At 39.8% G+C, this 21696-nt stretch overlaps 2 protein-coding genes across 2 annotated transcripts; one reads left to right on the top strand and one right to left on the bottom strand.

Annotated features, from left to right (window-relative positions):
• Positions 1-12205: 12205 nt before the first annotated feature.
• LOC110737595 lies at positions 12206-14167 on the bottom strand. Its single transcript, XM_021917931.1, has one exon. The coding sequence runs from the start codon at positions 14165-14167 to the stop codon at positions 12206-12208; it is 1962 nt and encodes a 653-aa protein (XP_021773623.1).
• Positions 14168-19690: 5523 nt separating this feature from the next.
• LOC110737594 lies at positions 19691-20863 on the top strand. The gene is made up of 2 exons (XM_021917930.1): positions 19691-20200; positions 20810-20863. The coding sequence occupies exons 1-2, from the start codon at positions 19691-19693 to the stop codon at positions 20861-20863; spliced, it is 564 nt and encodes a 187-aa protein (XP_021773622.1).
• The last annotated feature ends 833 nt before the right edge of the window (positions 20864-21696 follow it).

The following is a 21696-nucleotide window of genomic DNA, read 5'->3' as shown; positions in this document are numbered from 1 at the left end:
CAAAGTGTGAAAATGACTCAAGGCAACTCTCCCTTATATAGGCGAAGTGAGAAGGCGAAGGGTCACTTCCAGAATTCAAAATTTGGGCGGGAAAATCTCTCGTCCATTCGCCGACTGACACCTGTAGCAGGCCGTCGCCCGTTACAGTGCGACACCTGTCACAGGTAACACGTGACCAATCACGTGCCACCTGTGAGGGGCAAATGATTAGGGGATTTTGCTCCTACCAATCGGAATGCGCCACGTGGGCCAATCAGGACCTGCCAAGTGTCCCCTAGTTGGAACTGTCAGGGCTTGCCACGTGGCACGCGCTTATTCGTCCACCTTGGACCTGTTATGTCACGACATGTGGCATACTCCATGCCTAATGGAGAAACCGGCCACCCAGGCCCAACTTCCGAGGGAAGCCCAATCGGCCCTAGGTTTACCTAAACCTAGGATGGGCACGTTTCCCAAGGTTATAAATAACTCCCTTAATCCTCATTAAGGAAAAAAAACGGGACAGAACAGAAACATTACGGAACACACTAATAACCGGCTGATCTCGCTAACAAAGCAGATTACCTACATTAAACACTCTCACCTAGAGAGACCTTATTACTTTAATTTCCGCATTAATTACTCCTTAATCAGGTACTAACTTGACCGTTGGAGGCGGAGCTCACAGGAGTCTCCGTTATTTTGCAGGTACAGGCGTCCGGTTCCAATCTCGGAATTGTAACTCTCCCGCAGGACATCAGAAAACCCCGAAACACTTACCTTATACTCGTATTAGGTTTTCTTAGGTTTTATAAGTTGTATCTGATTTAGGGGTAGGTAGTGACAACCTATTTATTTCTTTATCAGGTCGACTCATCAGTTTGATGTGAAAAATGCATTTCTTCATGGCCAATTACAGGAACCTGTATATATGCATTAGCCTCCTGGGTTTTTTCATCCCGGCAAGCCTAGACATGTTGTAGACACCTGTTATGTCTCCCCCAAAAACCGAACCCATCGTGATGAGTTGATCGCCGGATAATAGGTCGTGTCTACTATCCTAAATCAAATCAACAATTTATATTCCTAACCTAACTTTATCAAGTTCACACTAGATAGTGGTAAGCTAGGGTCGAACCAAAAGGACTAAGTGTATTAATTTGAGCTAATTAAACTAGTAGGAAGGTTGTGAGATAGAGAGAGAAACAACTAAACACTACTTAAAGAAATTAACAAGATACTAGGGAAGGGGAATCCAATTACATTAAAGAATTCAATAACAAATCGCAATTAGATGATCATGATCTCAATTAGGAACAATCAACACACTCAACTCACTCCCGCACAATTAAGCATGTTAATTATCCTACTAAGCTAATTCACTCCCGCGCAACTAGCCTAGCAAAGGTATGGAAGAATCTAGACTCTCAATCAACTTACTTCCGCACAATTAATTGAAAGCACAATAAAGAACCTAGAATCAATTAGCTAAAAAGATTCTAATCAATGTAAGCATCATACAAACACAATAATCAAGAATCAATTGCATACTAATCACAACCAATCACTCAATTCATCAACATAACCTTCATCCATTTTCCTTGAACAAAATCTAAGTAAACATAATGAAGAAAAACATGGAAAACAAGGTAAAACTAGAATTAAAGTAAGAATCAAACAAGTAAACTGAGGCCTCTCCAGGTGCTGGCCAAAACTGGAAATCCGCAGGGCTGCACCCACGGCAGCAAAGGCCGCGCCCGCGGTGGGCAGAGCAAGGCTATCGCGCCACGGCAAGGGCTCCCGCGCCACAGCGTGGACTGCTGCGCCACAGTGCATGCTGCAGGGTTGCGCGCTCTTGCTTGCTTTCTTCTTAGCGTCTTCATGGCTTCAAGGCTTCTTCTATTGAATTCTTTTGCCTTTTCTTTGGTCATCAACATCGAGCAAAGTTCCAAGTACCTAGAAAAATATACCAAGAGAGAAAAGAGTGAAAGATCACATAGAAAAACACGCAAATCAAGCTACAAACTGAGCAAAAAGCACATTATTCGCAACTAAGGCCTAAAACCATAAACTAAGACAAAATTAACTAAAAACAAGACTAAAAGGAATAGAAATAAAAAAGAAACACCAAAATAAATCTGAAACTAAGGGAGAAAAACGCCATAAAATGTGTCATAAATGACACTTATCATGAGTACCTTTCATGTTTTGATTGACGAATTTGGTAAAAAGTTGAAGAGTCACGTGAAGTTTACTTAAGCCTTTACCATATTTCTAACCTTACTTAAAGTGTTTTAATCCAAAATAATTTATTTCGTGTCTTTAAACCCAAAATCATTCATTTCGCGTCCTTAAACCCAAAATCATTTATTTCGTGTTCAAGTTATAAAAACGCCCAAACCTGATTATTTTGGTCCATGTTTCCAATCCAATTATTGCTTAGTTGGATGGGGGTTGAAAAGATATTTCTAATGATATATTATAAGCCCAAATCCGACTTAAAACGCGTAAGTTATGGTCAAAATACTAAATCAAGCCCAAACCGAGCCTAGGTCCACTTTAGCTACGACCTAATGATTACATGGAGTCCAAATATTTTATTTAGGCCCTATATGATCATATTCCCAATCCTAAATCAGTTAGGGTCCTCTAGAATCCTCTAGAAGTAACTAATTTATCCTTTCCGAAAAGATAAAGATCGAGAGTTTGAAATCGAATAAAACTTCTCTTTTTGATAATCCTTGTTCTATTTGAATTCAAATACGTTCGGATATATTTTTTATTGAAAATCCATCAGAAATCAACTCCGTAGAAAATTAGGCTATCTTACGAACCATCGTGCAACGTCAGAACCATCGCATCGCGATAGTCGAGACGCGGCGTGATAATCCTGTCGTGCCGCGATAAAAGTTGTTCTATTTTATTTAGAACTTCTGATCGTCTGACTCTTTTTTTTTCTTATAAATAGAGGTCGTTTTTCCCGTTTTCAAATCAGCTTGAATTAGCCACAATCATCAAAAATCCTTATCAACAACCATCATCTATACTCGGAATTCTCAATTCCAAAGCTCTTAGCCTTAGCCTAAACATATCTTGATCCATCCAAATCATCCACCATACTTCTTTGGCGTGATTCGAATACTCCAAACCATACTCGACGTTGCCTTCGACCTCGACGTGAAAGGTTGATAGTTCTTAGGGTTTGGTCTCAAATCTATATTTCAATTTATATTTGATTTATTTACTTTATTAATTTAACTTTCTTGAAGTTTACTAACGTGTGTATTGTTTTAATAGCAAGAAGGTTGAGGCATCAAAGTGAGTAATTTAATTACCCTTCTTATTATTCTTTTGATTTTGGAGTAGAAATCATGCTTAAGATAATGCTTTGATTTTGATTATTAGTATCATGTTTAGGATAACGCTTTGATGTTATTATTAGAGACGTGCTAGGGTTGTTATTAATCTGTTTAGTATCATGCCTAGGATCTTACTACTAACGATGTTTTGATGATGATTGCGATATTAATCATATGTTGCTTGATTATTATGATTTATTGTTATTGCTTGATCATGCCCCTTTTTGCAGGTTTAAAGGGAATTTTTACTTGAAATCACGCCAAATAAGATAATTAATAATTTGATTTAGGCATAATATGATTTTAACTCAAGTGATCACCAATATTAGATTTAATTGTGCATTAATAATCAACCAATATATATTAAACAGGTTTAGGATTAATTTGATGTATGTATGTTGATCGAAAAGCGCGCATGAATATCAATAAGAATCAAGTAGAGGCCTATTTAGGGCGGGTTTGGCTTCTCTTAAGTCAAATTCGTACCATTATCTCCGACCATCCAGTCATGGTTACGGACCACTATGAAATTAACAATCTTTGTGATTGTGAATGGGGTGTAACCTTTACAATCATGAACGGTTTACAAGTTCCTAAAACTTGTTGGCAACTCTTTTTCTCTAACTTCTTTTCCTTAGAGCGCTGCCATGCTTATAAACATGACCTACACGTAGGGCGGAGGTGAAAAATTTCCTACACATGTGTGACTTTTTCGCAAGTCTATCTATGGCCTTAAACAGGCACCTTGTGCCTGTGCCTGGTATCACCGGTTTGCTACATACATTCTCTCTGTGGGTTTTGTCAACAGTAATAGTGATACTTCTCTGTTCATTTTCCCCGAGGTATAGAAACAACTTATTTTCTCTTATATGCTGACGACATAATTCTAGCATGCTCTTCTTCTAGTCTTCGGCAACGAATTATTGCTCTTCTCAATTCTGAGTTTGCCATGAAGCCATGAAGGATCTTGGTCCGCTGTCTTACTTTCTTGGCATTTTTGTGAGCCGGTCTAAGGACCGTATGTTTCTTTGTTAGAGAAAATATGCTTAGGAGATTATAGCACGTGCCAATATGTCGTCTTGCTAGCCGTCCAACACTCCTATTGATACTAAGTCAAAACTTAGTGCTAATGGTGGCAAACCAGTTGATGATCCGACCTCCTATCGTCAGCTAACCGGTGCTCTGCAATATCTTATCTTATCTCCTACGCGGTTCAGCAAATCTGTTTGTTCAGGCATGACCCTCGTGATCCTCACCTTCATGCTTTGAAGCGTGTGCTTCAATACCTCAAAGGTACTCTTGACTTTGGTATGCATTTCTCTTCTACTCCTGCTTCTGGTCAAGTCTCCTATTCTGATGCTGATCGGGTTGGTTGCCTGGATACTAGACAGTCTACGTCTGGTTATTGTGAGTTTCTTGGGGATAACCTTATTTCTTGGTCGTCTAAGCGCCAAGCTACTCTATCACGATTGAGTGCTGAGGCCGAATATAGGGGGGTTGCTAATGTGGTTGCCGAGATCACTTGGATATGCAATTTGTTGTTGGATTTGCATTGTCCTTTGCGGAAGGCCACAATTGTTTATTGTGACAACATTAGTGCGGTGTATATGTCTTACAATCCGGTTCATCATCAACTTACTAAGCATGTGGAGATGGACATTCACTTTGTTCGTTAGAAGGTTGCTCTCGGTCATATTCGTGTTCTACATGTGCCCTCTTCTTTTCAGTATGCAGATATCTTCATCAAGGGTCTTCCTACACTGTTGTTTGTGGATTTTTCGTTCTAGTTTGAGCATTCGTCCTCCTCTCGCTCCAACTGAGGGGGTGTGTTAGACAATATTTATGTAATTAATAGTGTCTATATATAGCTAAGTGTAATTATGTAAAGTAGGTTAACAATGTACCCTATATATAAGTAATACAAGCCTCCTAAGGGAGAATTCCATATTCCAACAAAAACTATTTATAATCAATCCTAAACGCGCCCTAGAGTAAAGGGTGCCATAACTGTCATATGTTGTTTGATCTATGTTCGTTGGTTGTTGTGTTGGTAAAGAAGCAGCATCAGCTTCATATTTTTTACAAGTGAGGACAAAGTCTGAGAGAAGTGGTATGCATTGAATCATAGAATAAATGGGCGTACTTCTGAAACGTGTAATAAACATGCATCCGGCAGATTCCCTAAGATAGCACAGGGCATGCCAACTTGCCAAGATCCTGTATTCTTGTGCATATCAAAATGTCCTATTAGCAAAATAGCTTGCCTTTTTCTATTACAGCTATGCTATCTGCAGGAGGATTATTTGAGAAAGTGGTGATAGGATAATATTGTGCCCTGTTGTATCATTTTATGATTTCTACTTTCTGCTGTTTTTATTGTAATCACTCTCTGGATGTGCAAGTCACAAAATTGTGTTAGCAAAGCAGCATTATCCTTTAATTATTGATTGTATTTATGTTTGTTGATGTTCAGGTTTCATCATAGCTGATTACCGAATATTCCCTAGACTTCTAATTGCTTTAGCAATAAGCATGGCAAGAGGATTTTGACATACATTTTCTTGTGTGGTATAAATTTGATATGGTGGAAGGATTCTACATTACCAGGGCTCTTTTTAATTGGTTTAGTTTGGTTGGAAAAGAAAATCAGCAGGGATCTCGTATATGTAGATCAGTTAGTGTCACAAATAGGTTGTGACGATCACTTTAAAACAGCCTCGGCTATGCACATGTATATCATAATTTTAAAAATTTTCGGGTTTCAAAAACCATAATTTCCCACGCAATCAATTTTTAATCATATTGACAATACAGTCTTGAGAAAAAGACATCCTTTTCCATCAATGGCCTGGTTATGAATGTGCTTCTTAAATTAGTGTCTGCACTTGAACATTACAAGGGCCTCTATCAAGTTTAGACAAAGGAGTGGACTAAAAAGGTTCTGCAATGTTCTAAGGTAATCAACAATGACATTTAGAAACAATTTTTATACACATAGTCTATTGCCTTGGCCAAAAGAAACTTGAGGGCAACAAAGATTAAGCATCAAGGCCTAATAAGCAATTCTACTTGAATATCTATGTACGCAATGTTCACAATTTAGAACTACACCCTTCAATTTATTTTGCATAGTCATTTGAAGTCCCAGCTCCCTACTGCCTTCTCAGCAATGTCGCCTTCTCTTGCTTTATTCTGTCTGCAACAGCCTCAAAGATATGCAAGGCAAGAACGCTTCATCATGTAGCACCCGATTCCTGTCAAACCAGATTGAACATGCTAACGTGATACAGTCTAACCCGCGGCTTCCCTAATTGCTACTGTATGAAGTCCTGCATTTGTTGGAAGTACTCTACTGCAATGTATCCAGGCAAAATGTTTTGCCTTAAGACTAGTACCTGCCATAAATTCTCCAATAAGCTGATCTACGAGTCAGAAGAACTTCCCTTAAACCACTTCTTGTAGAAATTGGCAGTGCAATAGCCATGTTTAGTGTAATACCAAGCTAATTCGATTGCATCAAAAATTTTGAATCAATCAGATACACGAATGATGCTGCATTTTTAATACAAAACATTTAGGAAGAATTTTTTAGAGATATTGTTCTGTTGTGAGACAGGGAGAGACAACACAACAAACAACTGTTTTATTCAAGAAATCCTTCATCCTTCCATTTAGCTGCTCAGGCAAACAGTGAAACAGAAATAGCAATGTACCGAAAATGTCACAGATTTGCATACAACAATTCCAAGTACAATTAAATTTCAGTAAAACTACAATATACTATTCCTGCAAATTGACTATATTCTGAACAAAGAATACAACCTAAATTTTTGCCAAAATACTCCTAATTCTTACAATGAACTGACCTAAATGACTAAATCTATGCAGCTGACAGTCAATGCTACTATATTATTTGCAATCTAAAATGTACTTGTAAGACTGAACCGACCTAAATCTACAACTATCCAAACTGAATTTTCGTATATAACTTCTGAGGTAAACGTAACAAGAACGAACGATCCTCGAAAATTCTTCAGAGAACTTGGAAATTCAGACAAGCTTGTAGCATTTACTGTCAGCTGCACAGAAAAGAAATTGAAAATCAGAGCCACATCCACATTTCAGCTTGATCATTGTCCAATCTCCTGATAACTTCTCTGTCTTCACCAATTGTTCTTGCCTTTTCTCCTTCTCATTATTTCCCTAAAACAATTTGATCATTTCACTTCAATGCAGTTTTTTCACAGAAACAAAACAGCATACAAACTTGGAAAAAGTGATTAAAAAGAACCCAAATCAGAAAATTCAAAATTTTTTTAAAAAAAAAAAAAAAAAAAAAAAAAAAAAAAAAAAAAAAAAAACAGATAATTGAAACAACAGATTCAGATAAATTAAAAGATGCCCAAAAACAGAGTATGTACAAGAATCAACAATATTGAAATTTAAAAAAAAAAAAAAAAAAATCAGAACAGAAAATTTACAACTGAGTAAATCTTTGGATTGGAGGAACCAGGAGAGAGTGTAACATGGTCAGAAACAGTCCTCCTGAGAAGCTTCGGAGACGGAGGCGGCGGAAGTGGCGGCAGCAATAAACCCATTGCATTCCGATGTACCGACTGCGACGGCGAAGCACCCAATTCTTGAAGTATCTTCTTCATTCTCTGCATTAAGAAAATCATCATGAAACCAAATTCAATCACCTATAAAAAATAAAAATAAAAAAACAAAAAAATAAAAAGCAAGAAAACCCCAGAAAATTACCTTATTACTGGAGGTATCCTCATTGCTAGAATCAGAGCTATAGATTGGTGGGTCAGAAACAGTTCTTCTCAGAAACAGAGGCTGATTATTCGCATTCGTGTTCGTGTTCGTGTTTGCGGAGTGGGGTTGGGGTGTGCTGGTGCAGCGAAGAAGAGAGAATTGCGACGACGGCGAAGGCGACGAAAGAGAGGAAGGAGAGATAGGCGGAGAAGAAGAAGAACAAGTGCCATAAGTTGAAGAACTGTAACTAACAGAAGATGAAGAACAGCAATAGCCTCGTTTCTTGATTAATGGAGGTGGGGTTACTGTATTTTGATCGAAAATTAGTGGTTTTGAGTTGGGATTTGTTGTTTGATGAAAAAGATGAAGATGATTTGAAGAAGGTTGGATTGTAGTGGTGGCCATTTTGAAACCCAGAAGAAGGTTTTCAGCAGGTTTGCGAATCTGTTTTTGAGGGATTTTTCTGCGACTTCTTGTTTTTCTGTCAGTGATTTTTGGGGGTGCTTTCACCATTGTTGAAGATGAAGATTTTCTTGGGTTTGTTGTTTGTTTAGTTTATGGAGGAGAGAGAAAGAGGATTTTATCTCTTTTTTTGGGTAATTAATTGCTGTGTTTAGTATTTTAATTGTTCCCGCCTTTAAATAGGTGTCATCACTCATCAGTCAAGAGTTAACCGCCTAAGCGACTGCCCAAAAACGAGGACTGTGGTTGGGACTGTAGCTGTAGTGTAGTGTACTTGTGGTTGGTGAAATGTACCCGATTACATGAGTCCGACAGTATTTACCAAACTAAGTCAATTTTGGGAAATATTCACCAAAATGGTTGCGTGGTAAAAGTATTTACCAAACTAAGCTTCCAGGCTAAAACGCTATCTCGGTCAGCGTTTTATGCCTGGTTTTTTTTTTTTTAAAAAAAAATTCAACTTAAAAACGCTGTCCTAGACAGCGTTTTTAAGTGTTGACTTTTTTTTTTTTAAGTTTCTTTGTTATTTCAGAAATTGTAAATATTTTAAAAATATAAAAGACATAAAACGCTGTCTGGGACATCGTTTTATGTACAAAGTTTGTTGTACCTAAAACACTGTCTTAGACAGCGTCTTATGTTCAACATAAAACGCTGTCTGGGACAGCGTTTCTCTGATGGTCTGCAATACACCAGCAGATTCAGCCTTTTGCCACTTTCTTCAGCCCCCCACCCACCACCCCCTGCCTTGACTTAGCCACCACAGTCCACCACCACCCACACCACTAACCCCCACCATCGACCACCATCTTCCGCCACTTTTGACCATCCTTTTTGGACTTCAAAACAGCCCAACTACCTCCAACAACACTTCAACCACCTCCACCACCAGCCCAACCATTCAACAACCGTCGATAACCACCCACCACAACCAACAACACTAAAACCACCATGAACAACCACATTAACCACCACGGGTCATCCTTTCTACCCCATTTTTGACTATGGATTCCAAATGTCTGTTGTTTAATATACATTAGCCCAAAAGGATCTATTTTGATTGACATAAGTCCGATTTGGATAAATAAGCAAACAAAACTTTTAACTACAAACAAATTCATTCAACCAGCATATTAATAATGTAATTGTTATATACAGCATTCCAGGAAATGTTTGTGTGGAACAAAAAAATGATACAATACTATCACTACTCATCAATGTGGTCTAACCCTTCCCTAGCCTGACTGTCGCCCCTTTGTCTTGGACGACGCCGACTGTAATGGTGAATGGTGGTGAATGGGTTCCGGGGCGATGGGGGAGTGAGCTGGCTGGACGATGCGTCATCCTGGGTTCTGATGGGTGCAGAACTGCGGACAAAGTAGTCCTCTGCCTCTGTGTGCAACGTAAGATCACCTCCACCGCTACTCTGGCCGGGGTCGAATCGCAAATGGACGAAGTGACTATCATCACCATCCCGCTGGTGGATGAGATAACCATGACCATGTCTGTGTAAGGAAGTCACGGACATATCTCGCATCCGCTCGACCTAGGCTCTGGTGGGTCCGTCTCTAAGGGAGAGGGACAGTGCATCATACATCGCCACCATATCCGCCGCCTGCAGTAATCATCGATGAGTCAGTTACATGGTATTAAAAAAAATTAAAAAATGAGGATGATAAGTAAAGTAAAAGAAACCACATATCCGCTAATGACGTCATGTGCTGGGTGGTAATGTGTGGACGGTGGTGTGTAGCTGGGGTTGATGAAACGGCGTGTGATAAGCCTGTACCACACCATGTACGGATCGTCATGATTCATAACGCCCTGCATCGGATAACCCTGAACGACATGACCCAACCACTGCTCCCATAGCTGAAGATATACTGCCAATGCTCCAGTGCCCAGTTAGTCTCCGTCTTTCCCCGACGGTCATATGTCGTGAAGGCGCACAACAGTGTCACAATGCTGGGGAACCAACTGGTGTAGTCCGAACTGTCGCATGATGCGGTCAGGTAGGTGACTCTCCACAACCTCGAAACAAATCAGGGGGACCCTGGCACGCCACTCTCCCTGATGCTCCATTAGATGTGCAGGCATGACATCTACCAACTCCGGTACATACGGATCCCATGTGATCTGCAATAACACATCCTAAATAAGTTAGTCCACAATCAGTATACACATTACATAAATGATTACAAATGTCGTCAGAGTGTGTACCTGATCCTCCGTGAGTTTATCAAGGGCGTCTCGGTAGTATGGGATACCCGTCGCCGCATGTGCCTGTGTGAGTCTGGGGACCATCCACCTGTGGCAACAAATGTGTTATGTATGTTTGCAAAATGAAACCGTATATGGGAAAAAAATGACAAATGTTACCAACCTGTAACCGTAAGCCTCATCAGCTGCAGGGCGAGGCGGAGCGATGTACGGCTCATACTAGTCATCCTGGTCCTGCTCCCTCGGACGATGTACAGCAGTCCTACCTGGTCTTCCTACGTGGATGTGCTCCCAAGCCCATAGCTTTAATAGCAAAACACAAAACTATGTTAAATATGACATTAGCCATTGCATAATTTGCTTGTGATAATATACGTTGTTTACCTGAAACACAAACAGAGGTCCACCAATCTCGAGCGCACCACTCCGAGAGGCTCTGCAAAGTTGGCGATACAACACCGCCAAAGAGGCACTACCCCAGCTGTATCCACGGATATGATCCCAGTCGTGGTCTAATAGCTGTAGGAAAATAAGTTGCAAGTGGCTCCCGCTATTGTTCCCGAACAACACGCCAGATATGAGGAAGAACAAGTACGCTCGAGCGTGTCTCTGTACTGTGACGTCATCAGCGTCCGCAGGCAAGGCCTGGAAAGTATCTCGTAACCAGACAACCCTTAAGCCGGAGCCCTTAACATCGTTGGGACCCGGGTGCACCCCGAGTACCCGCACAATCAAACCAACGGGATCGACTATCGCAGATCCCGTCACCGCGGTCCCATGTACTGGAAGGCGCGTCAGTATCGCCACGTCCCGCAATGTCACAGTCGCCTACCAACCGGTAGATGGAAGGAGTGCGTCTCCTGCCTCCATCTCTCCACTAACGCCGTGACAAGCTGTCGGTCGATCTCCCTGAATCCCAAGCGATGTACACCGCCAAAGCCAGCGTACGTCACGTACTCAAGGCAGCGATCATCGACAACCTAGGTGGTCCTGTAGTGCCTGCACTGTAGTGGCTTCGCTACGTCACCCTGAAAAAATTCAAGTGTCATTTTTAAGTAACAAAAGATAGTACATCAAAAAATCCAAAAACGTAACTGATGACATATTACCATCTGGTTCCATATGTCGACACTCCGATGGGTGTCCTGTAGTGTCAGGACAGAAGGGTCAACAGGTCCGGGTGTCCTATCCCGTACGTCCATGATATATGTTCATTGAAAACGTTACACACCAAACACCAACACAAATAAATGGAATAGCAATTTCGATTGAAAGGCATAAACATAAAATTTCGAACATCCACTGTAGAAAATAAAAATCATCCAAATGAACACAAAAACACATACTGTAGAAAATTATAACTGTTTAATCAAAATAACACCACTACATACTACTATATCAAATAACACATATACACTTAGGTCCTATGTTGGTCTAGATGGACAAGTAGTCCGGTTGTGACCTTGCTGGTGACAACGGCTGCATTTGGTTGGGGGCCGGTTGCTGTCATCCATCTCATTGCGTATGCGCTTTGACCTTGGACGACCTTTTCCACGTATCATTGTGTCGTCCGGAATGAGTTTAGGGCCTACGTGCTGTGCCCAATGTGCCCAGGTTGTCTCGTAGGGGATAGGCCAAAACTGTGGTGCATAAGTGTTCATGTAGGCGGCCGACTGCAATAGAGGGTCCACCCACGGCCACTTTGATAGTGAGTATGTAGCACAAACTTCTAGCACATGAGAACATGGAAGGTGGAATATCTTCGGTTTGTTGCACGTACACGTTCTCAACTGCCAGTTCACCGTATGCTTGTGGCCTCCTTTACTACCAACTTTCTCTCCCCTCTCTGTTGTCACTTGGTAAATATGCAATCGGCGGTTATAGGCATCCACTCTATGATATCTGGCTTTAGCGGTGTTCTTCTCCAGGATGGCAGTGACCTTTGGGGGGTATGGAAGTCCTTGATCAGACCTAGCCTCGGAAGACTCCCTTCTCAAAGTGAAATACTTGTTAACTCTGTGGAAGGTTAACTCGACAAGGGACATAATTGGTAGAAACCGAGCTCCCTTCAGCACATAGTTGAATGTCTCCGAGATGTTAGTAGTATATATACCATACCTGCGACCATTGTCGTGAAACAGAGACCACATAGGGAACGAGACTTTAGCAATGTACTCGATGGCCTTGGTACATGCCTCACCAATGAAACACAGATCAGCTTGAAGTTTTCTTTCTTGCCTTTGGTACGCAGCGGCCTTGAACATGTCTCTCATGTCGTTACTTCGCACGTGAATCTTCAAGTTAGAAGCTATGTGTTGGACACAAAACATGTGATAGGCTCGGGGGTGGGTGAATCCAACATTAGGATCATTCATTGCTGCAATGATACCAGGATGCCGATCAGAAATAACACAAAGGCCATCCCGTTGCGTGACACGATCTCGAATACACCCCAGGAACCAAGACCAGCTGGAAGTGTTTTCCCCTTCAACCATCGCAAATGCAATAGGAAATACTTGGAAGCTTGCATCAACACTTGTAGCAACCAACAGTGTTCCTTTATACTTCCCGTACAAGTGCGTCCCATCGATACAGATAACAAGCATACAATGTTTAAAGCCATCGATACAAGGACCGAAGGCCCAAAACACTCGTTCAAACACTTCCATGTTGCTGTAGTATACACCGTCAACTAAAGCTTTGTGTTTCCATACGACACATGTTCCCGGGATTGATCGTAGGAGTGCTTGCATGAAGTGCGGAAGTCTGCCGTATGAACTCTCCCAATCCCCAAATATCTCAGCTATAGCTTTCTCCTTGGCATACCACGCTCTTCGATACGGGACATCGAAATGAAATTGCTTCGAGATCAGTTCCTGTATGAATTCCACTTTCAACGAAGGATCTTTCCGCACAAAGGACTTCACATACTCGGCTATTACAGACGAATCCAAGTGTGGGTGATCAGTAGATAGTACTTCAGTGACACATGTCTCCCGGTGCGGGCCTTTGTACCTGACTATGGTAAAACCACGCGAGTGCTCACTCGATTTAGTACCCCGTAGCATCCAACCACATTTCTTCTTGCATCGCAGATGTAGGACACCATCATTCGAGGTCACTGTGGTGTAGAATTGATTCCTCTGAATTGAATACATCTTCACCATTTCTTGAAGCAGCTTATTGCTCTCAAAATACATTCCCTTCTCAAATTCTCCCCCGGGAACAAAAGAGGTGTGGCTACCCGATTCGGCCCAATACTGATCAACTTCATAGTTCTCGGGTACCTCACTGAACCAAGGTATGGGAGTTATCACCAACGGCTCACCATCTTCCATCTGTGCAGGTTCATCATCCTCCTCTCCGTTCTCGTCCTCATCATCCATTTCCGCATACACATCATACACCGACAATTTATTATTCACAACATCATCAAAATGATTTGGCTCTTCTCAAAACGGTGATGCTTGATCACCTTGCATAGGAGAATAGCTATGCAATTGCATCGGTGAAGATGCCACGGTGTTCGATGACGACGGACCAGGCTGGCCGAACACTGTCACACATCCCCCCGCATGTACTGGTGAAGCTATATGAGAACTAAAAGGCAAGTGAAATTGGTCGTCCTGCATCATTCGAGTGAAATATCCCATCCCATATGCATTCGATGGAATGTGGTTTGCGGGCTCTTGGAAGGATGCGGTGTTGTAATCAGAGACGTATGTAGCTTGCTGTTCTGCCCGAGTACTTTGTTGGGTACATATAGGCACTGTTTCTACATATATCTCATTGGGAAAACCCTTCATTCCAACCATGATCCTCAAACCTTTCAAATGTCTGTTCGTAGAGACAGGTAACACTTGAACCCCATGACTAGTATCACACCTCATTTTAAGGTTCAGTTCAATAGTCATTGGGTTTGAGCCAATACAACTGTGAACCTCATTCATCAGATCACTCATAGTCATGTTCGGTTTAAGTGTTATAAGTTCCATATTCCCTCCATTGTACTCCACTGTACAATTTCATGAACAATTTCATGAACAAAGTACTACATTGCCATACAAAATTATCAAAATTTTTCCACATTTTCATAAATAATTAGCAAGAATTTTATACAATCTCAACAACTAATAGCAATTGTCAACATTACAATAGTTTGAACTTAGGGTTTACGAGGATTTTGAGTGGGTGAGTGAGGGAAATAGGGACAGCAGCAACACCGTCTCGCGGCAGCAGCACCGGCGTCCGGTAGCAGCAACTGTGACGGCAGCGGCGCTTCGAGGCCGGTGGTTCACCGTGGTGGGGTAGCGATGCTTCAACGAAGAAGTGACAGTGAGAGTGAGAATGACAGTGAAAACAGCCTGCGAACAAACATAAAAAACGAAAGAGACGCTGACTGAGACAACATTTCATTTAAGGGAAAAAAAACAACCAAAAACGCTGTCTCGGTCAGCGTTTATGTCTGTGTTTTTTTTTAAACTTTTATAAAAACTCAATTTCAAAACATCCAACTTTTATGTTGAACATAAGACGCTGCCTGAGACAGCGTTTTAGGTACAACAAACTTTGTACATAAAACATTGTCCCAGACAGCGTTTTATGTCTTTTATATTTTTAAAATATTTACAATTTCTGAAATAACAAAGAAACTTAAAAAAAAAAGTCAACACTTAAAAACGCTGTCTAGGACAACGTTTTTAAGTTGAATTTTTTTTTGTTTTTTAATAAAAACCAGGCATAAAACGCTGATCGAGACAATGTTTTAGCCTGGAAGCTTAGTTTGGTAAATACTTTTGCCACGCAACCATTTTGGTGAATATTTCCCAAAATTGACTTACTTTGGGAAAACGTCCCCAACTGTCCAAATATCGGTTTCCAACCCGGGTGGTTTAATTCATATTTTACACTATGTTATTTGGAATAGGATATCTATGTGCGTGGGTTATGTCTAACACGGATGCGTGTTCAAGTGTTCGACGCTGACTAATTTCATACATGTATGTTTTTTAATTTTATTTTTTTGGGGAAACTATACATTTTTTTTTTTTTTTTTTTTTTTTTTTTGAAACCAATATGTATGTTATTCTATAGAATAAGTAGGTGAATTTATAATTTAGGAGGACACCTTTTAACTCTCTTCTTGATAAATTTTTATTTTTCAAAAATTAAAAAAAAAAAAAAATATCTTATTCAATTCTTACCTTATGTAAAATTTTCTCTTTAACATATTCTCCCACCAAGACGTTCTAATTGTTCAATGAATTCATAAGACTAACTTCACTTCTCAAGTAAGATTTAGCTTCCCTGACGTTGATTACTATGTATCTGTTACTTTTTTCTTAAATAGCCTAGATTATCTTTATGTTTACTATTCCTTCCTTCTCTCTCAATGAAACAAAGTTGGACATGAGCTAAATCTACACTCAGACCCACCCTTTATCGTTTTCAAAAGTCTATTATTTTCCAAATGAAACATTAGATTTTTTTTTTAAAAAAAACTTGTAAATATTCCTCGTCATTAAATATTTATTAGGAATCTGTTTATTTTAATAAGTACCCATGAGCACGTTAGAAAAACCATTTTCCAAAATAATCTCCTACCAACCGTTAACAAATGTTGATACGGATATAGGGTCGAGATCTAAAAGGAGAAAATTACTCTAATTTTTTGCGCATATATAATCACATAATTTAGGTTGTTTGAGTTTTTTTTCTTTAAAGGTGATTTCTTACCACACTTTTATTATAAAGATGCTTTCCCATAAATTTTGATTTTTATGAGGTGTTTTCTAACAAAATTTTCTAATTTTAGACGTTAAATGAAATCACGTGCCTCGCATATGCCCAAAAACTGTTAGAGAATTTGGTTAACATCACACACTCCAATAGTAGGTGATAATTTGCATCAACTTTTTTTAAAGGAGTTGCACCCGCCACCAAGAAAGAGTATCATTTTACAAATTTAAGGAGGTTTCATACCATACAACAACAGTAGTAGTACAATGTTATAATAAAGTATTTAACTCTCTTACATGTAGGGTGGTTAATGGACAGGGCTGCCCATTGATGATAGGGACGGGCCAAAATTTAAAAGGTCTTAACCCTTTAATATTTTAGTGAACAGGGTCATTAAAAAGCTTTAAAATATAGGGTCAATAATGGGCTTTTATTAACAACCCATTAATATCAAAGAAAAATTAAAGGGCAAAAAAGAAACGGAAATTTCACCATATACCACTGAGTTTAAGCATAATTCACCGTATACCACCAAAAACTTTCTAATACACCATATACCACTCAGTTATTGTATATTAACACAAAATGCCCTTTTTGCTAACTGTCGTTAGTCTGCCGTTTGGGGGACTTTACCATTATGCCCTTATACATCTAACTGGCGCCATTTATAGGGTTGACTCCATTGACCCCCCATTTCCCCTTTCCATTGAAGCTTCTCTCTGTTCTTCTCCATTAAAATCGAACCCCAAAATCAATAAAAAAGCTTCAAACTTTCATCGATCCCCCTTGCGGCAACAATTGCGATCCCAGCCACTTCCCAGATGGCCGGCGACTGCCCTCCCCTGGCCCCTTCCCCCCGCCGGCGACATTCTCGACCCCTTCCCCCTACGCCGGCGACCATCCCACTCCTACTCCCCTTCCCCGAAAATCATCCCCCACCTGTAACCCAATTCCCGATTTCCTCGCCGGACTCTCCTTCCCCGATTCCCGATCTCTCTAACCCTAAAAAAATCCTCAATTTCCCTCTTGCAAATCCCAATTGGAATATCGACGACAAAGAAACCACCCATCAAATCTTGACGAAGAGAGAGAAGGTCGAATTAGAAGCGAATTTGTTCGAAAAAAATGCTGATAAGTCGAATTGATGTTGTTGTATGGTTGCAGATTTTGAGTGTTGTCGGTTCAGGGGGAGAGGGAGGCCGACGCGCTGGCGAGAGAAAGGCTGGGCGTCGGCGTGGGTGGGGGCGGGATAGGGTGGTGGCTGGGGGTTCTAGTCATATTTCGTGCAAGCAGGGGATGTTAGGATAGGGTGGTGGTTGGCTGGGAAACGTTGGTGGTTTGGGAGGAGGACGGGAAGGGGAGATGGCAGGGGTAGGGGGAGCTCTGGAAGGCCGGCGAGGGAGGAGGCTAGGCAAGACCGCCGACGAGGGAGGAGGCTGGGCAAGGCCGCCGGCAGGGAGGGGGAGCTGGGCTGGTGGGGGAAGGGGGTGTCGGGGTTAGTGGAGTGAGGAGGTGGTGGCTGTTTTTTTTTTAATTCTTTATTTAACTAATTAATTAGATAATATTAATAAGAGCCAATATGTGACAGCCACGTGGCATAATAAACCTTAATTACTAACGGCGTTAACGGCAGACTAACGACGGTTAACAAAAAGGGCATTCTGTGTTAATATACATTAACTCAGTGGTATATGGTGAATTAGAAAATTTTGTGTGGTATATGGTGAATTACGCATTAACTCGGTGGTATCTGGTGAAAAATCCGAAAAAGAAAAAACCCAAATTTAAAAAAAAAAAAACCAAAACCTCCAATTTAATATACCTTTCTCTCTCCTCCATTGAAGCGCACTCAGAGTTCTCCATTGAAGCCGCTTCTAAGCTTTCTCTCTTCACGATAGCATGAACCTGAATCGCCGGCCACTCTCACGATTTCTTCTCCACCGTCGCTCCACAATCGCCGGTCACCGCCTTCTCCGCCGTACTTCCGACTGCCGTCTCCCACTCTGCTGCAGCGAACAGCGCTTAGTGTTTTGTGCCAGTCTTCTTCGTTCTATTCGAGGTATTTGAAATTTTGATTTTATTTTGTTATTGATTTTTGATAGTTTATATATGAAAGGTGCTTTTTGGAATTGATTTGAGTTCCGTTTTAAGGGATTGGATTGTGAGTTTCTTCAGTTCTGAGTTCAATTTGAGTAATTGAATTTTACTAGCTCTCTTATACAATTACATTTGCAATTATACTATTTCTCTTATGGACTTACATTGACGAAATGAATGAAAAATTAAAGTTTTTGTACAAAAAAGCCAATGCATGTTACCAAAAATAAATTATACAGGTATAAATACTCATATGTAAAACCGTGCAATATTAATAACACCAAAAAATATCTATATAAAGTTATTGACTCGACTATCTCAAGGTGAAATTAAATCTGCATAACCCTTACAAATTTACTTTTAGGCCCGTTTCACTTTTACGTCAACCCCTAATCCGACCCTGACTCACTAAATATTCATTATGACCTGCAACCGCACCGACCCGCCCAATAACCACCCCTACTTACATGTAAGCTCCCTTAAATCCCTTCTTTAATCAGTCATGTGATGTTTCTTGGGTTTGAAAATTTAGAATGCAATTCACAATCACTTTCTTGCAACTTTTAAAATCTCAAACAAACCATACAAAAAAAATACCATACTTCGTATTTCTTAACTAATCTCTAACAAATCATACAAAAAAATTCAGTAAATCTTAACTAACTTTTACAGTATAAATTTCATACACACACTTTGCCACTTACAAAAAAAAAGAAAGGAGTACATAATTATTGTGGAACGAAGGCCGGATATAATAACATTTATCAATGTGTTCCGATAGTTGTACATCCTCCCTACAACACAACAATATATTTTTTTTCCCCATTTTGATTCAGTGGGTTACCCGTGAACTAAATTTAAATAATTATACACATTGCGGTACCTCCGACTAAATTTCCAAATGTTTCATGTGAAAGTCCACCGTTGTCAGCCCCTTATACTTTAATTACCAACCAATTTACCCTTTTAATGCAATTCATTTCATAGCTAGCTAAATTAAATCACTTCACTATCCAAAAAATAAGAAAAAAGCAAAGTATATTATCGTATTAAACAAAGTTACGTCATACGAGATGGATGCATTGTGGAAATTAGAGGATAATTTGAAGATATCAACTCAAAAAGCCGTAATACTACTTATTTGTACGTCAATTTTAGTCATACTTGTTTGCTTAACCATAATTTTTGTAATCCTTAAGAAAAAGGCTGCTCAAAGGAACAAGGTCGTGTGCTATGATGACTCCGATGAAGAGACCGAGTCTATGATAGTGTACGCAAGATCTCGTTCCAAGTGTGGATTGATGGAAGTAAGGAAGGCATTGTTGGGGTCGGCGTGTTGGAGCTTGGCACACAAGTGGAACAACGAGAGTGTTGTGCTAGGGAAACAAAGGATGAAGGTTGTGTCGAGTTGTTTGAAGTGTGTAGGTTGTGTAGGCCGGTCGAAGATGCCGGTTTGGCAAAGGCCGATTTTAATGGGTGAGAGGTGTGAACTTCCTAGATTTAGTGGTTTGATTTTGTATGATGAAAGAGGTAGGCCAATTACTCACCACCATGATCATCATCACCCTCAATATTACCAGCAGGTGAGCAATACACAATATAATTACCCCTTCGTTTCATTTTGATTTTCTCATTTGAATGTTCAATTTTAAATGGAATCTATAATCTCCAAAAATAATATATGAAAAAACTCACTCATGCATGTGGAATCTTATTTGATTTGTCTAATCAATATGTAGTTTTGATTATTAGGTTTTTTTAAAAATAGATTTTTTATATTTTGTAGTTCAAGATTTGTAAAGTGATTTAATCATTCAATTTAGCTATGAAATTAGGTGAAGAGAGTGTTGTGCTAACGAAATAAAGGAAACAAAAATAAGGTAATGATTTATCCCATACTTGTTAATGCTAGTGCTTACAATCATACAAGTAATTTCATAGTTTTGCCTTCATAATGTGGTAGCAATAAATCATTTGTGCCATTGTAGGAATTACCAACTTTTTTTTTGTATCTATCTACTCGTATCAATGTGTGGAGTAGATAACCATTAAGATCTTGGTTTAGTGGTCAAGACTCAGGACTTGTGTGCTTTAAGACACGTGTTCAAATCCCTCTTCTCAATTTGTAGTTTAATTTTTAGTTTAGTTTTGGGAGCTAGGCAAAGTTATGTGAGTGTTACCATGATTCACAGGAAGAAGCAAAGTTTGCTGGAATGACGGCGGGTATGCTTATGGACTTACTATGATTGTTCAAGATCTCACGAGAGTGATATTCATGCATGCTTCAATTCTTTTTGTATTCGATGTGATTTTCACCATCTGCAATATCAAAAAAGGAGATATATATACATATTACATTACCTCAGTTTGCTCTCAGCCTGTCTTTTCTTATTGTAATCTCAACAAGCATTGTATTTGTATAAAAGATCAGCTTCTCTTTATATGAAAGAAAAAGCAAGATAAAATGATTAAATTTCGAGTCTACAAACTCGTGAATGTCTAGTGCATTGCTCCGGATTGTTACTTGTAAACTTTTTATCAACAAATCAACAATTCATATACATAATAAGAACCTTGTGCATCATGAGATCGAGGCCGAGAACCAAGCACATCGAGATAGATGTGCATTTGCTCGAGATAATATGGTGTTAGAGGGGTTATTAGAGTTACATTATGGCCCAACAAAACATTGGCATGCAAAATGTGTTTATTAAGGCTCTTTTAAGCTCTCAACTCCAGTAGTTATGGTGCAAGCAAAGAATATGTCAAATAAATCTCCAAGTCTCAACTTCTTATTCATCCCTTCATCCGAATTTATACAAAAGCTTAGCAACCTAGTTCACGTAGGAAACTAGCTTGGGGAATACTTTTCCTATCCCAATACAAAATAATATCAAAGATACATGATAATATATTTCCTAAATATATCTACTAAATATTCTACCATATGTTAACATCCCCCCTCAAGGTGGAGCATGAAAATCTCGAATGCCCATCTTGCCAAGTAGTAACTCAAACTAAGCCTTTCCCAAAGCCTTGGTAAAAATTTCCGCGAGCTGCTCCTTGGTAGGAACATACG

The sequence above is a fragment of the Chenopodium quinoa genome, unplaced genomic scaffold, assembly GCF_001683475.1.
Source record: "Chenopodium quinoa cultivar QQ74 unplaced genomic scaffold, ASM168347v1, whole genome shotgun sequence".
In the NCBI taxonomy this organism is placed as follows: Eukaryota; Viridiplantae; Streptophyta; class Magnoliopsida; order Caryophyllales; family Amaranthaceae; genus Chenopodium; species Chenopodium quinoa.
Note: the sequence above shows the minus strand (reverse complement) of the source record. Positions and strands in the feature narration are given on the sequence as shown.

Bases quoted from the DNA above. Each gene is read 5' to 3' on its own strand.
- LOC110737595 (XM_021917931.1), bottom strand. From the start codon at position 14,167: ATGGATGATGAGGACGAGAACGGAGAGGAGGATGATGAACCTGCACAG.
- LOC110737594 (XM_021917930.1), top strand. From the start codon at position 19,691: ATGGATGCATTGTGGAAATTAGAGGATAATTTGAAGATATCAACTCAA. The intron at 20,201-20,809 runs GTGAGCAATACA...CATGATTCACAG, and splicing joins ACCCTCAATATTACCAGCAG to GAAGAAGCAAAGTTTGCTGG.